The sequence below is a fragment of the Acanthopagrus latus genome, chromosome 2 (genome assembly GCF_904848185.1).
Source record: "Acanthopagrus latus isolate v.2019 chromosome 2, fAcaLat1.1, whole genome shotgun sequence".
Lineage (NCBI taxonomy): Eukaryota > Metazoa > Chordata > Actinopteri > Spariformes > Sparidae > Acanthopagrus > Acanthopagrus latus.
This window is the reverse complement of record NC_051040.1, coordinates 10,171,980-10,187,689: the sequence shown is the minus strand read 5'-3', so window position 1 is coordinate 10,187,689 and position 15,710 is coordinate 10,171,980. Positions and strand designations below refer to the sequence as shown.

The following is a 15,710-nucleotide window of genomic DNA, read 5'->3' as shown; positions in this document are numbered from 1 at the left end:
ATCAAACTGGAACGACAATCTTTGAACAGAGAAGGTGGCGTAAGACATTACTTATCACCCACCTACAATGCAGTGTGTGGTTGCCTCCGCAAACAGCTTAACAAGCATTCACACCTGGGCTAACCTAGCAGCCCTAACGAACCCACATGAAGGCCGGTTTCACCTATGACCCACAAGTGGCCCTAATAACTCTGAAACTCAGAGCTCACACGTGTGCTAACAACTCTGTAAGGACACTCCCACACAGAGTCTAAAAGCCTGCGACTCCCCTCCAGTTAGTTAAAACTGAATAATAATATAATATAATATAATATAATATAATATAATATAATATAATATAATATAATATAATATAATATAATAATAGAATAGAGTAAGACTCTTGGATAAGAGGTAAAACGTCTTCAAGAAACTGAAACATATCCAGTTGCCTACGATACGGCACTTAGAACGTTAATTAAGTTGGAATTCCGAGTCTGAAGCAGTACGAGCTGACTCCCCCTGTTTCTTTTGTTTTGTTTTTTTTAATTTTCATTTGATCTATCTGCTAATCTGTTAAATCAGCTGCTGTAGACATGCTATACAAATATTTACTTGCCACACCATCCCGTTGGTTTTTATTTTGGGGAAAACGGGCTTCCAGTCCAATGGGTCTTTTTTAAGATGATTGGGGTTTTCAGAATAACGAGCCGTCAGAACAACACAGTCCCCATTTCATGAACATCATTGTGATTTTGTTGACACTGACTGTACATAATTTTCATCTGCTTAACAAATCTAGTTTTCTTTCTTTGTGAACTAGGTCTATGCAAAATAATATTTAACGATTACTGTAACAGTGCACCATATTCAGAACACATAAACATGTACAAATGAGAAAAAACATGTACATCTTGAGATTTATTCACGTCTTGAATAGCTGTGGTACTACAGTATATACTTGGGGCCTTAAATTTGCATTCTACCTGAGATGCAAAAAAACACAACTATTAACACTCATGAACCTGAGAGAGTGAAAACAAACATACTAAATATCAAGTCTTTAAAACAAATCAAAAACTGGTTCAGAATGATGCTTTTTGTGTTCCTTTGATTGAAAGCAGCAGTCACGTTATAACCTTTGAAGACAAATATTCAACCTCAAAATACAAATTGTCATGCACGTAACTGCTTCCATGATACCCAATCCAGAAAAATGTACTTCCATTGTAGCTTGTTACAGCTTTTAGTCCTGTATTCCTCTGTGATATAACTACTGAGCCTTGTCCTCGAAGATATCCAAATAAATAACAAAGGAAGTGAAGCAGAGAAAATAATCATCACCAAATTCGAATTGTTCTGCGATCGCTAATTAAGACAATAAATACTACATCCTGGCATACGACATTCTAGTCAGTGGAAGCTGCCACACCACCCTGATAAACAAAGAAATACAGTTGTTTTTTTTTTTTGTTTTGTTTTTTTAACATTGAACTTATTCCAGTTGTTTTTTTTTTAATCGTGATGCAGGTCTACGGTGCGTGAATACAGACGACGTGTATCAGTATTGGCCCTGTAAGTTAGAAAGGACAGAAATATACAAGATATACTGTAAGAGTGTACATGAGGATACTGTACGATACTAACCATATGCCTCAAAATCAAAGAAGGCACTAAATTAAGTCCTTCAGTCTTTTCCTTTATAATGATAAGTATCAAGAGGTGGGTTTAAGGCAGTGGTTATCCTTTTTCATAATACATATACATTTTTTTGTTTTCTTATTCAGGCAATACAATGAAATCACTCACTAATTACCAAACAGGTTTTTACTCTTCTAGCCGTGACAGAGTGAGAGGCATGAAGCATGCATGTTGTGCACACTGCGTCTCTGTCTGCGAGCGAGCGGAGGGTCTTCTGATTTGTGTTGGTGAAAAAAAATAAAAATAAATTTGTAACAGTAGACGTCTCCTCTGTGAAGGTTTGAGGCTGCAGGATAACGGCGAGAAAATGATCTTTCCCAAACTGAGTCAAAAGCACTACGCAAATCTTTGATAACTTGTACGGGCGAGAGCCCTTACAAGTTATCAAAGACAGCCCAAAGGTAAGACGTCTTTACAGACAGCAAGGAGGTATAACTGATTCATGTTTGCAGTGATTGAATGTCTTTTTACTCGTGTATGGGCAAGGGCAAAAAAGGACATGCAGAAAGGATTTCTAAGCCAGGAAAATGTTGTGTTTTTTTCACGTTCAAACAAACATTTCCTTTGAATGTGTACACTCTTTCTTCCCTTTAACACACTACAGTTAAATAAAAAGCTAACACACCTTGGGAAATAAAATTGACCAACGAAATGCAACATTTCCAGATAAATGGTAATTTACTGTATGATTTGTAAAAAAAAAAAAAAAAAAAAAAAAGACTTTTATTTAGAGAGGAGGACTCTGCACAGTGGACTGTGGACTGCTCAGCACTCGCATAATGATTCCATTTGGTCCAGGGTCGACCGCGTGGGTGGCATGAAAATGTGAAGAAACATATGTTTCAACCCAAATCACATGTAGATTGTATCAATACCTAACAAATAATACATTTTAATAAGATTTCATGATCAATGCAGCAGGACCTGTTGCTCTTTTAGTTCCTACAGGGTTTAAACACATAGCCTGACTCTTAAACCAACAGACAGGAGGTCTTTAGGCTCTGCAATTATTAGATGCAACATTTCTGCCATGTTTTTTTGGTCCATCCATCCCATGGATAATAAAAACTAAAAAACTAAAACTAAATATGTTTCAAAAAATCATTTAAGATACAGAGAATGTATTGGGAGATAACTGAATATATTAATACACTCTCATGTCTGCACGCTGAACATGAAGCTAGAGCCAGTGGATGTTAGCTTAGCTTAGCAATGAGACTGGAAACGAGGGGAAACAGCTGACCTGGATGGTAAACATGCAGCTACAGCCATGAGACGTTAGCTTAGCGGAGCATAAAGACTGGAAACTAAGGTAAACAGCCAGCCTACATGCTAAACATGAAGCTACAGCCAGCAGACATTAGCTTATCTTACCATAGAGACTGTAAGCAAGAGGTAATAGTTAGCCCACACACTAAACATGAAGCTAAAGTCAGCAGACATCAGTTTAACTTAGCGTAAAGTCTTGAAACATGGGTAAAACATTAGCCTTTATGCTAAACATGAAGCTACAGCCAGAGGATGTTTGCTTAGCTTACTCTAGAGACCGTTAACAAGACAAAACAGCAAGCCTTCACACTAAACATGAAACTAAGTTAGCTATGCTTGGCTTAAAGACTAGAAGCAACTAGTTTAGCTCTGTCCAAATGTTAAAAAAAAATCTGTTTATAAGCACATCTTCTCACTTCTTGTTTTATGTAATGACACTTGTAGTTTTAGGTTTTTATGCCTTTGAATAGAGCCAGGCTAGCGGTTTCCACCTGTTTTCACTCAGTAATCTAAGCTAAGCTACCTGGTTGCTGGCTGTAGTTTCACATTTAGCGTACAAACATGAGAGTGGTATGAGTCTCTTTATCACACTCTGGCCTAGAAAGCAAATAACTGTGTGTGCTATTCCTTGATTTTTTTCCCCCCCAAAATCCAAATGTTTCACTAACAGTGACAAAAAAGAAAGAAAGCAGATGACAGTAAACAATATCTGCCATGGTTGATTTCCTGTTGTCCTCTCAATCAGCAGAAAAATCCTGATATAGAGTTTGAAAAAAGAACAAGTGGTTCTGATTTGTTGCCACAGAAAACTCTGTATCATGGCATATCACAGCTGTCAGGATGTCTTAGACTGGACTCCACAACACCCTAATTAAATATGAAACTGACCTCACATCTACTAATCGCCAGACGTTTTCGTGAACACGAACGAAGGACCAGTTGTACTGCGGTTTGGTGTGAAATGGTACTTAACTCCTACTTCAATTTCAGGAACAAATACATTCTATGATGAGCATGATTACTCACAACTGTTAAAATCAGTAATCAACACAGTGAACCTGACCTCGAAGGGGGTTTGAGTGAAATCTGCGCTGAAATGTCGAAACCAATCAGACCTGTGATGAATTAGCAAGGGGGGACTGTTGGACTTTGACCCAGCAGGGAGAAATGTGTCGACACTGTGTTCCAGTTACTGGACTTAAAAAAGAAAAAAAGGAAAGTGTGAATGAGCTGGCTCCTCAGATCTGGGTACATGAGCTAAAAGCTAGCTGCAGCACACTTAGACAAAAAACACCAGGCCCATTTAATCTCCTCTGAAAGCCAAAAGCAACAAAGGATCAGGTGGAGTACATGGAGGAAAAAAAAAAAAAATCCAATCCAACAAGCATGTGAAGGGGGAACAAAACAACAAAAGAAATAGAACAAGGCACAAAATTGTCTGTAAAATAATTGAACTGTACAGAATAGGCCCCGGCAGTCCAGGAAGGGTCGGATAGGAGACTCAGCAACGCCTCTCCTTACCACTCGGCCATGCCAGTCCTAATTTCCACTTTCTTCTCTTCCTCTTAAAAAATCTCGCCCTCACACGCCCCTCAAGCCCTCTCGTAACCACTCGGAGTTAGACATAAAGCTCCTACAGCATCGCCACCACCACCACCACCACCACCACCACCATCAGCATCCCCACCCGTCTCTCCTGGCCTGTCCAGTTTAGATATAATACTCCTTCTTCTCGTCTGTGTTGTTGTGTCCCCCCTCCGCGTTGATGATGGCTGTGTCTGCGTCGGCCGCATCGTCCGCCCCTTTGGCTTCATGTGTGAAGTAAGTTCCTGCAACAATGATGAAAAAGAAAGAAAAAAAAAAACAAAACAAAAAAACGAGCACACATAAATTAGCCACAAACCTCGTCTTCGTCCTCTCCATCCACTTCAATCCCGTCGCACTCAACTCGCAACAAAAAAACACTTGAACTCTAATATGTGTTCATGATCAAGTATGATTGCGCTGCCCGGTGCTTTACCTTTGTGTCTGGCAAAGTATCGACCGAGAACAATGAGTGCACAGAGGATGGCAAACATCACCACAGCAACCACTCCTCCGATGACAGCATGGTCAATTTTCTGCGGTGCCCCCTCGCCGGCTCTGGAGTCTGAAAACAGGACAATAACCGTAAATAATTTCGTGATCAGTAAACCTCTTCAGCCGGTCACAAAGCTAATACCTTCAGACAGATGTGGACCACACTGGAAGCTATGGCCATTAACTCATTAGGGCCGCCGAAAATAAACTAAATTGGTTTGTTTTCTCTCAAAGCATTTTAGCATGACCCAACTGCAGAGGGAACACTTGAGTAGACTGCTGTTAAAGAATGCCAGCTTATATTGTTTACCAGTAAAAATGAGATGATATCATGGCACAAGGTGGTCCTTGGAGGATAGTAAATGGTTCACAATTTGGGACTAAACATCCCATAAATAGGCTATTAAACCATGTAGTTCTTACTTACTGATCCCACAAACTGCTGCCAATAATTCAGTTTTATAACACCCGGAATGAATCATTACAATGTTTAATTTGTTCACGTCTTCCTCAGTAAAAACTCCTTTCCAGCTTCGCTGTTTTCACATCAAAGTTAAAACCACATTTAAATCTACATAAGCTGCTCAGATGTTACATTTTAAAGCAATAGTTTAACATTTTTTTGGGAGTAAATACTCCATTGGACTTAATTGCAGAGAGTTTAAAGCCCCATGCCAACCAATGCTTCTTTCCGTTTAACGGTGCTAATGCTCGGTTAATAGTCGAATGTAATCCATTGGCATCGCCGCAGCCAGATTGCCATTCTTGCAAGATATACATCATTCGCCCAGATAGGGATAGCATGAAGAGCAGTATGGATATTAGCGGGGACAGCTATGGCAGGTGCTGTGACTTCTTTGTTTCCAGGCTTTGTGCTAAGCTAAGCAGCTGGCAGCTGCAGTGTCACTTTACTTTAAAACGTTGGCATTTAACATTTGTACATTCGAATGCGTAAATGTCATATGTATCATATTAACATTCCTACATTACATGACATGTCACATTCATATTACATTTATAGTGGCTGTACGTCAAAAGATGGGGGGGTTAGTGTTGGTGCTACAGCTGCTGAAGCCAGACATCACTGTTCATTTTAACATTTATCAGTGTGGAAACCACTGGATGTTTTTAACCTTGGGGATTTAGGATTCTCCAGCCCTGTCTGTGGCTAAAAATGTATATTGTTAATGAGATGTCAGGATATTCCTTGCTGTGTTTGCTGTGAGAGAATTCTTTAAGCTAAAGATTTTTCCCTTCCATTTGTGCCTAAACCTAATCAGACCATGCGCACATCGTCACAACATGGTACGGAATCTAAAGAAACATATCATTTTGACAAAAAAATAATATGAAGTTTCAATGCATCAGTGGTTTGTGTACATTGCTAACGTGTTCTGGTTATTGGGTTGCATTACTGTGCAAACATGAAAGTCAAATCACAATCACATTATCTCACTGGGCTTTACAGTCTATACAGTGAAAAGACATCCTTGATTTGATCACAGAAATACTTCTCAAATGAAGAGAAAAGGCAAGAAAGACAAAACCTGATAGGTCACTTTGTGTTGAACAATGGTGAGGTCATGTGTGACAGGTGGTCACCAATGTATGTGATTTAAGGCAACATAATTAAAGGATCATATGTTGCTACAGTGCAATGGGAATAAAATGCTTACAGGTGCATCGAAATTCAGTGAATCTCATATGTTAGTTGACTTTTATTTTTTTCCTTAGCCTATGATTTTAAACTATAAATGCCTTTAAAAAGTTATGGGGCCAAAATAGGTAATTTCAGAAAGCGGTGCCATGTTCCCCTTGTAATTGACACTTGTGATGAGACTGTTAAATACATACTCAACATATAATCTTGAAATAAAGCTGCACATTTACGTTGTTATACTGTTGAACCCAGCTCGTTACAGGAACGTTCTCCGTGCTTCATATAGCTGAAACGGCTGCCAGAGCCCCCTTGAGTGATCGATGTTGAAGAATGTTTTAAGACAGTTATTTCACCATGAAACAGTAGACACCGTCTGCAATTTCACCGCGAGTTCACACACTGTAAAATACATTGTGATTTAAGAGGCCATTTCTGGAAGTTATAGAGCTCAATCATCAGAAATAGACACAAGTCTGGAGATAAATTGGCGCCCGGTGTCCCCATGCAGAGAAATACGTGGCTGCCTCAGGTGTCAGAGAGTATCGCTGTCTAGCATTTAGCCAGATTTATCCGTGCTCCACAGAAGAACAAGGCAAAATTTGAAGCCTTTAAATTTCCAGTCTCAGAATAGTTCAGAGGCGTTTATCAATAGTCTATATCTGTGCACATTTGGACTGATGGAGGAGTGGCAGGCGAGGGAATGGCTCCACTGTTCTTTGCTGCATGAGAGAGCAGCTCAATTTTCCATCAATCTCACTAGTCATGCTCTGAACTTGAATGATTTTGATAAAAGACGAGCGGAGGGTGCAGAATTTCTCAACCCTGTGAGGGCGTAATAAGTCGAGTCAGAGGGGCCTGAGACGTGTGACACATTCACATCTCAACCTAAGAAACAACACCTCGCTCGGGTTGCGTTCAGTTGGCGCGAGGACATCTTGGAAGATGTGCTGCAATGCAACTAATTAATGAAGAAAGTTTTGTTTCACTTGAGCGCCCTCTTTAAAAAAAAAACAAAAAAAAAATGGACTCGTCTGCATGGAGCAAGTTGTGCGTCGGTGTGTGCGAAGCAGGGTTGTGCAAGGCGCCGTTTGTTTACTGTATCGAGGATGTCAGATAGCACAGCTCAAGAGGGAACGGCCCATGCTCCATGCTAATGAACATTCACCCACTAAATGCCCCCCCCCCCCCCAACACACACACACACCTTCCTGCCCTCACCTTGCACCCCGCTGTCTCCCGCTTGACACATCCACAAGGAAACATGCCGGGTCTTGGCCGCCTCTGCACAGCGAGGGAGAGTTTTATTTAACAGGTGGAAGAAATTCTCCCAGAGAGAGCGCAGAGACTCTATCAGAAAAATGTCGAAGAGAGACTAAGAATCCCATAACACCTACAGTATCAACAGTTATGGTTGGTTGCATATCATGTTGCCTACATTAAGTACACTGCTGAACACGGGTTTTCTGTTTGTCAGTTCTGTATTTATTAAAGAGGAGGGCCACGCAAAACATGATCTCAGTTTCAATAGATATTACTGCTGGGCTTATTTTTCATTCATTTTGTATTGCCGCTGCAGCTGGAGCTTTATTGTTAGAGAGTTTATTAGATATGTTACATAATGCAATGCTATGCTTTGCTATACTGAAGGCGTACTGTCAGGTGGTTTGAACATAAAGGTCACGAGCTGTGAAAACAGTCGCATAATGTGTTCTCTGGTGCCGAAGCAATATTTCCTGAAGTTAATTAACCCCTGATGATGTCATTAGTGTTATTTCAGTTACAGGAAGTTTTACCTGAAAGCCTGAGTTACTAAGTGCATGTATAGAGTTTGAAAGATGTTCACCAGGTGTAACAAAGAGATGTTACTGCTTGTTTTTTAGGTTTATCACCTACACTCTAACTGGTAAATGTCTCTGTTTATATGTACTTACACCTCTGGGGATTAATACAGGATTATTTTACCGTCAAACACACTGACCACTGGGACCAGTTCTGGTTCAGTGTTGCGGACAGGACAGCCCTCTTGATTACCGGAAGACCCACTGCAGCGCCTCTAAATCTGTCACCTGAGAGTCCCCCAAATTTTTATGGACCGTAAATTTACTGGAGCGTCTCTTTTATGTTCCTGCGAGATGTGACTTTGCTCTCAAGGTGGACAAAATAATGAGAACATCAGACGGTATGATCACAGCGCCAGCGGGCGCAGGCTTCAGGTTCACTTGAATCGACACCTCCCCTTTCATCCCGTTTCATTCGCACGTGAACGACGGGGCATGTGACATCATTACTTTCACCTTTGAATTTAAGTTCACATGTGAAAATAGCCAATCTCATGTGTTAGAATGTGGAGTTTGTAGGCCAATTTCATGCGAGTACATGAGCCCCATTTTTTTTCCGTGAGTGGAAACTAAATCCACATATGAAAATATTCAGTTTACATCTGAAGTTTACATTTTGACATGTAAACAGGCATATTTTGGTAAAGGTTGTCACGAGTTTGTGATAGAGCCGTCACAATATCAGACGTTGATAACGGTATCAATATTATCGTGACATATTAGTATATTATATCTCAAATTAGCTGTGATACGCGTGTAGGGAGGCTGAGAGACAATCTATTTGCACAACAGTCGTACATCAATAAGTTGCAGCCACGCAGCAGATCCAGACAACTTAGCTAGCTAATGGTTAACTGCATCCTAACGCCAGTAGCTCAGTAGACTTCTTTGAATCCCAGCTCCCCTTAGCTGCATGTCGAAGTGTCCTTGAGCAAGATACTGAACCCCAAATTGCTCCTGATGAGCAGTTGGCAACTTGCACGGCAGCCTCCGCCACCACTGAATGAATGTGTGTGTGTGAATGGGTGAATCAAGTATTGTAAAGCGGTCAGTAGACTGGAAAGGCGCTATAGAAATACAAGACCATTTGCCATTTTTTACTTCCTTTTTCTGTTTTTGCCACGCACCACAGGAACATGTGGGGGTCCTTTCTATATCACACGAGGTCCCCTGTTAACACCAGCCTCATGTGAACAGGGCTAAAGTCTTGTACTCTCATTTCCACCATCTCCTCCTCTCCATGTGTAGATTAGTGTGTCAGGATCAGGTGTGAGATCCCCTCAGGACATCCATGTTCAGTATATATGCATTCATAATAGGACAAGGTGCTTAGGATGTATAAAAAAAGCCTCGAAATGACAGACAGTGTTATTACAGCCGCCTTTGTGGCCTCACACTTGAAATAAGTAGAATTTGATTATGTCTGTAATGTGGCTGGTGTCCATACCGCCGGCGCAGCTCTGCACGCGGGGAGTGCTGACATGCCCACACCGGCGTCCTGACAGGATGTGCACAGCCGTGGGGATTTATGGGGGAATAAAGAGGATTTGCAACTGATGCCTGTGTCTGCGCCGCGGCGAAAAATCTGCTCCGCTGAACTCCACAGTGCCACATGCTTTACAGCGGCACCTTTTCCCGACTCTGTGCCGGAATGACTAATTGCCGCTGTGGTCGTCATCCGAGCATCTGTCAGCGTGGCGATCAGAGCTGCGAGCTTCGGTATAACTTTAGTTTTGCCATCTTTTTTCTTTTTTTTCCTTTTAATAGTTTTTCTCTTCATATAAGGAGGCATATCACACACACGCTAACCCCTTGCCCCTCACAAACACACACACACACACACACACACACACACACACACACACACACAAACACATCAGAATTTATAGATGTAATTACAGGGATATAATTGAAACAATGACTCTCTTGCATTTGATAGAGCCAAGCCTTCACTTCCTCTGAATGGACCCTTGCAGTAACACTGAACTCCTGACATCCGCAGCTTTTGTATTTGATGCTGTTTGGGAAAGGAAATGAACATGATGAGATGGGCACACGCGGGCAATCACCACCAAATCATTTTTTCGTGTTGCTGTTGTAGCAGACCATCAACAGAGCACAATATAGGCCTCAGTTGAATTCCAATGCCACCGCTAAATAGATTCCCTGAGTCCTTTGTAATAACCCAAACAATGATTTGAAGATGTACAAATACAGCTGTGACATTTAACGGGGGTGCTGAAGTACATGTGAAGGTCTGACTACAACTAATAAAATGACAAATGAATGGAAATTGTGACAGTGAACTTGAACTCCTCGATCGCAGTTTATTGTGCCTTTTGAGATTGGCAAAATTCTCAGCACAAAAGCCGCTCGCAAGCACATCTCCCTCGTCCTCGACGCGTTTTCCCTTGCGAGTGGAGATCAAGGTGAAGGAAAAGGTTGAGAAAATAATAGAAAATTTTCATCCTTAAAGTAGCCCGGAGTAACGTGCCACAAAAGTACACCTCATCAGCCGCTAAAACGAGGACACACAGTGTGAGTTCATTGGCACATAGCATTCAATCTCACAATCCCTAATGCCCTGAGAAGAGCTCTCATAATCATTTACAACTGCAAAAAAAAAAACAATATTACTGCAGTGAAACACTCCTTTAACTTCAGGGTGGGCTGGCATTACTAACCTGTTCCCTCGAGACCAATTAAAATGGACCATTACAATATTTTTCTTTCTTTAATAACTGTTTAAAGGGAAAGAGGGGGAAAAAAAAAGAAGCTCCGGGTCAGGAAAAAAACACAACTTCAACTGGGAATCAGAGTAAACAAACGCGAGGAAAAGAAAAAAAAAACTAATTAGCATTTCTAAATGATTCTTTAATTTTTCCAATGAAATACTTCAAAGAGGAATGATACATGCGAGAGTTAAAACAACGCTGGTAAATGTTTAATGGCTAATTATGTTGAATACTAAATCCACTCATAACAGTCTCTGTTGAAGTCAATAGTGTGCGCGGAGTTAAGGGCCGCGCTCCCCAAGACTCAACAGCGGTGGAAACCTGCCAGCACCTAAACATGTAGCAGCGCCGAGGGAGGACAACAAACAAAACATGTATGGAAGCCCTGCCAGGGATTTGATTCCTAAAATACCATCTGGCGCTAAATCGAATGATTTACACCCTCTGAGAAAAAAATAATTAAAAATTCAATGCATTTGTCTGAGTGACCCTGAAGTCATATATGTATTTTGTGCGCTGCATGTTAAAGTCATGAGCAGCGGCAAATCCCCAGTGGCTAAGACAAGCGAGCAGTAAAAACCGCGCTGTGGTGAGTTGGGTTATCAAGTCTGAAGGGTGCAGTATGGAGGTCGTTCCTCAGGTTCACGCATAGTGTAATGTTTGCTTGCAAAGCTCTTATTGGCAGTTAATTTACTGCCTCGTACGATCCATAAAACAGAGGGCTGTTGACCTCAGAAAACACCCTTTAACTCATCACACCCCGAAGCCTCCTGACTTTTTTATATTCCTTTGGAGGTCCAACTGTAGCATGCTAAACAACACTTTACCCCGGATTGCAGAGCTGCGGAAACATAGGGCCTTTTTAATCAAGTCTACAACATAATTCCTTGTTCCGTGTCTTTCCTCTGGCTCCTCTCGACAAGCTGATGGAGAGGAGGAGGAGGGAAGAGAGGGGAAGGGGAAGAAGGGAGGGGGGTTACCGAAGGCTTAGCCAGGATCTGATGTCCCTGCCTTGGATCATCTCTGAGCATCTGACAAGCTGGAGCATTATCGCCACAGACTCCCTTTATTCCTTCAGAGCTGGGGATTCTGGGTAAATTCTACCCTCAACCGCCCCCCCCCCCCCAAGAAATACAACCACTGACAAAGAACTTGTGGAGTGCTATTTCTTTTTTCTTTTCTTTTCTTTTCTTTTTTTTTTTGCTTCCTGTGATCTACTGTCCGTCTCGAAGACAATAATCTGCTTCATTCATGCCAGATATTTAGGATTCAAACTTCTGTTTTTTTAGCGCAATGTGTCTAAATCAAAATATTTGTATCGGTGAGAAAGAAGGTCATGCATGTCCGTCAACTTGTTCTCGATGCAGGACGTTTAGGAAAAAAAGCTTTTGTTTTAGTGTACAACAAAACACACACAGAGATGAAGACGGTCTGAAAACTTTAACACATGAAAGAAATATTCTTATGAAAGGGCGACTTATCTCTCCCATGAGGCCCACACACACACCCACACACACACACACTGTATCTTTTAAGACACTGAGAGACCTGACAATATGAACTGTGGTGAAACTTTTCTAAACATGAAACAGCATAGAATACAAACAACTGTGGGATGCTGTGCTCTAAAGTGGCATTTGCTCCCCAACTGCACGAAAACCATATTTAGGCTTTGAGCTTGCAGTCGTACAGCAAGAGGAACAAAAAAAACGACAGCAAAAAAAAATCTGGCCAGTGAAATTGTATCATTTAAGGGAGTTAAATCCATGTTTTCGCATCTATCATGAACCAAAGGAAACCAGGAGGGAGTGGGTTAACATGACTCAGAAACCCCCTCGCGTGTTGTCATTCACACTGCAGAGGGAACCACGCGGAAACCTGCTGCTTATGTTGGATTAGTGAATGACGGCAACTTGAAGGCTTAGTCATTCAATAAGTTCATCCCCGTCACCAGTGCATCCGTTGAGCTATAAGGATAAAGCACATAATGTGTCATTCATGACATCATATGTTATCCCGGTGTTAAAAAAAAAAAAAAAAAAATCTCAACTGGTCTTTAATTCACTTACCAACACCTAAATCTTTTCATTTACTGTATTTGATCCCCATAAGCTGCTGCTGAAGTAGTTGCTTACTGTGCTAGGGTCCACACACACACACACACACATTCAAATGTTCAAATAAAACAATACACAAAAATGTAAACAAAGGTCTATAATGCATTATAACTGGTCTTATAATGTGCCAATAGTGCTGTTTAATCATGGTAAAAAACACTCATGAATATCTTATAATATCTGTCCTATCGTTACGCTTTATAACAATAATCATAACTCTTTGTGACACACTATCTATTAAGCATAAATATAAACACAGAATGCATTAAAGTATGACTAATAAATATTTAGAGTGCTTCACAAGATCAGAAAAATGTTAAAGCATTTCATAACAACTTATCAATAATTCATAATCATATTCACTCACATTTTTCAAAGATCAGTGTAATAAAATTTGAGTTGTCGTTATACATTATAATCATTTTATAACACATTATAATAAATGTGATTATGAGTAACTGTAAGTGGTCATTGGCTACTTTAACTAAAGTGATGTGTGACAGGACAGTCGTAATTTGGGAAAAACAAATAAATAAAAAACAAAGCAGCTGATCCTGATGCAGTGCTACCATCAGTGATATCAATACATGGTTCAATGACAGCCAGGTTTAAGCTCAGGCTGTCCTGATATCGGACTTTTGGTTACAATAAACAGTATTATCACAATGTGAAAATCAAAAGTTATTGGTCAAATTCATCCTTAACTTTGTTTACGGTGTGTTGTTTGTTGTCTCTCTGTTGGCAAATAAATGATCCTCAAAATCAGGTGTAGCCTCACATGCACACAATATTATGTATATGTGTATCAAAAACATGTCAATATTCGGTTGCACTAGTTTGATTACATGGCCATCCATAAAAGTTATAAATACTATAAGAAAACATCAGATAAAAAGATGTGCACATGATTATTCACAATCATTTATAATTTTCTTGTTTACATATGTTAATTGTTAGCATTTACGAGTCATTATCAGTTGACAACACGTTTTTTTCTTTTATAATCAAGAACTTAAACTTGTGTGTGTGTGATGATAACTGAAATTTATGAACCCAAAAAATCTCCTGATTGGACCTTTAAAATCAGGATCATATACAGTCGTAGTTCAGTGGCCCCTGATTACACCAGAAGATCTCAGCTGGTGTCGCCACTGGCCGCGCCAATCCACACCTATAATGAATGAATGAGAAATCGCGCTGTATATTTCCTTATTGGTGAGAGGAAAATGCTATACTGTGCCGTTATGCTGATTAAGGTGGTGCAAAGCAATCTACCGCAAGCCAGCTTGCCATTGCCCCTGTGACAGGGTATTTAGAAGAGTAGTGAACTGCAAGAAAGCTCAATTACATCCTCGCAGCATGTACTGCATAAATCACGGTAAATCCTCTTTCAAGCCTGTCTTCCGGAAATTACTGGAATGTTTCAGCAGAAAACACGGAGACGGCCGCATCGGTGCAACTCCCGGGGAGAGGAGCTCAGGGGGGGGAGGAAAATGCAGAGTAATGCACACTTCTGCAGAAACAACTTCCTGTTTCGGACGGAGACACACCCAGATGGAAAGAGAGAGAGAGAGAGAGAGAGAGAGAGAGAGAGAGAGAGAGAGAGAGAGAGAGAGAGAGAGAGAGAGGGCTGTCTCTGTGCAGCATGGTCACTGGCAAGTTTGAAGGGGAAAGTACAATAATGAGGAGGTACTGTAAGGCATGAAAAGGAAGAGGTTTGTTATGAAGAGAGAGTTAAAATAAAATCACAGAGACAGTGCCATTTATGTGACAGTTGACCCCCTTTTATTTAAACAAACTCATACATAATTTCCACTAAAAAGCCAATTGTTTGATCAAATAAATGTATAAATAAATATCTGAGAGCTGCCACATGAGAGTTTCAAGCTTATTAGTTGTAGCTTTCCACTCCACTCTTCTATGACGGTATGAATTGCAGCACGCTCATGACAAAGGGCCAAAATTGCAGTATCTCTAAAGCAGCTATTGATAAACCGATCTATTCTTTAAGGATAGTTTTTTTTGTATCGAAATGTCACATTCTGGCATATCCAAATGTCAACTCCCAAGGTTGCCGCGCCATCTGTCTAGCCTTAGCGGTGCTTTTGAAATAGTAGTGATTTTTTTTTTTTCTTTAAAAAAAAAAAGGCTAATATTGGAATAAATTTTCGCAACAAAAGCTAAATCAAAGTATAGAATAGTGTGCACAGAAGATGCCAAAAGGTCTGCTCTGCTCTAAACACTGCAAATGAACTGCCCCTCATTCATTTCATACGTCTGAGAAAAATAGTTATTGATGTTTTTTTTTTTTTGGCCTAGCGAAGACCAAATG

The 15,710-nt window shown here is 40.5% G+C and overlaps 1 protein-coding gene across 8 annotated transcripts in view; it reads right to left on the bottom strand.

Moving 5' to 3' along the window:
* Positions 1-1,439: 1,439 nt before the first annotated feature.
* cadm1b (cell adhesion molecule 1b) overlaps positions 1,440-15,710 on the bottom strand; it is a 177,547-nt gene continuing 163,276 nt past the window's right edge. For 6 of the 8 annotated variants that reach the window (XM_037085574.1, XM_037085582.1, XM_037085589.1 and 3 more), the window contains 2 exons: positions 4,970-5,098; positions 1,440-4,778 (listed from right to left, as the gene is read on the bottom strand). In XM_037085574.1, the coding sequence (XP_036941469.1) occupies positions 4,660-4,778; positions 4,970-5,098 (248 nt within the window). In that variant the 3' untranslated portion in view covers positions 1,440-4,659. Of the gene's footprint in view, positions 4,779-4,969; positions 5,099-13,503; positions 14,550-14,638; positions 14,908-15,710 lie in introns of those variants that run through there. The other 2 variants (XM_037085624.1, XM_037085633.1) reach the window with 2 other exon arrangements.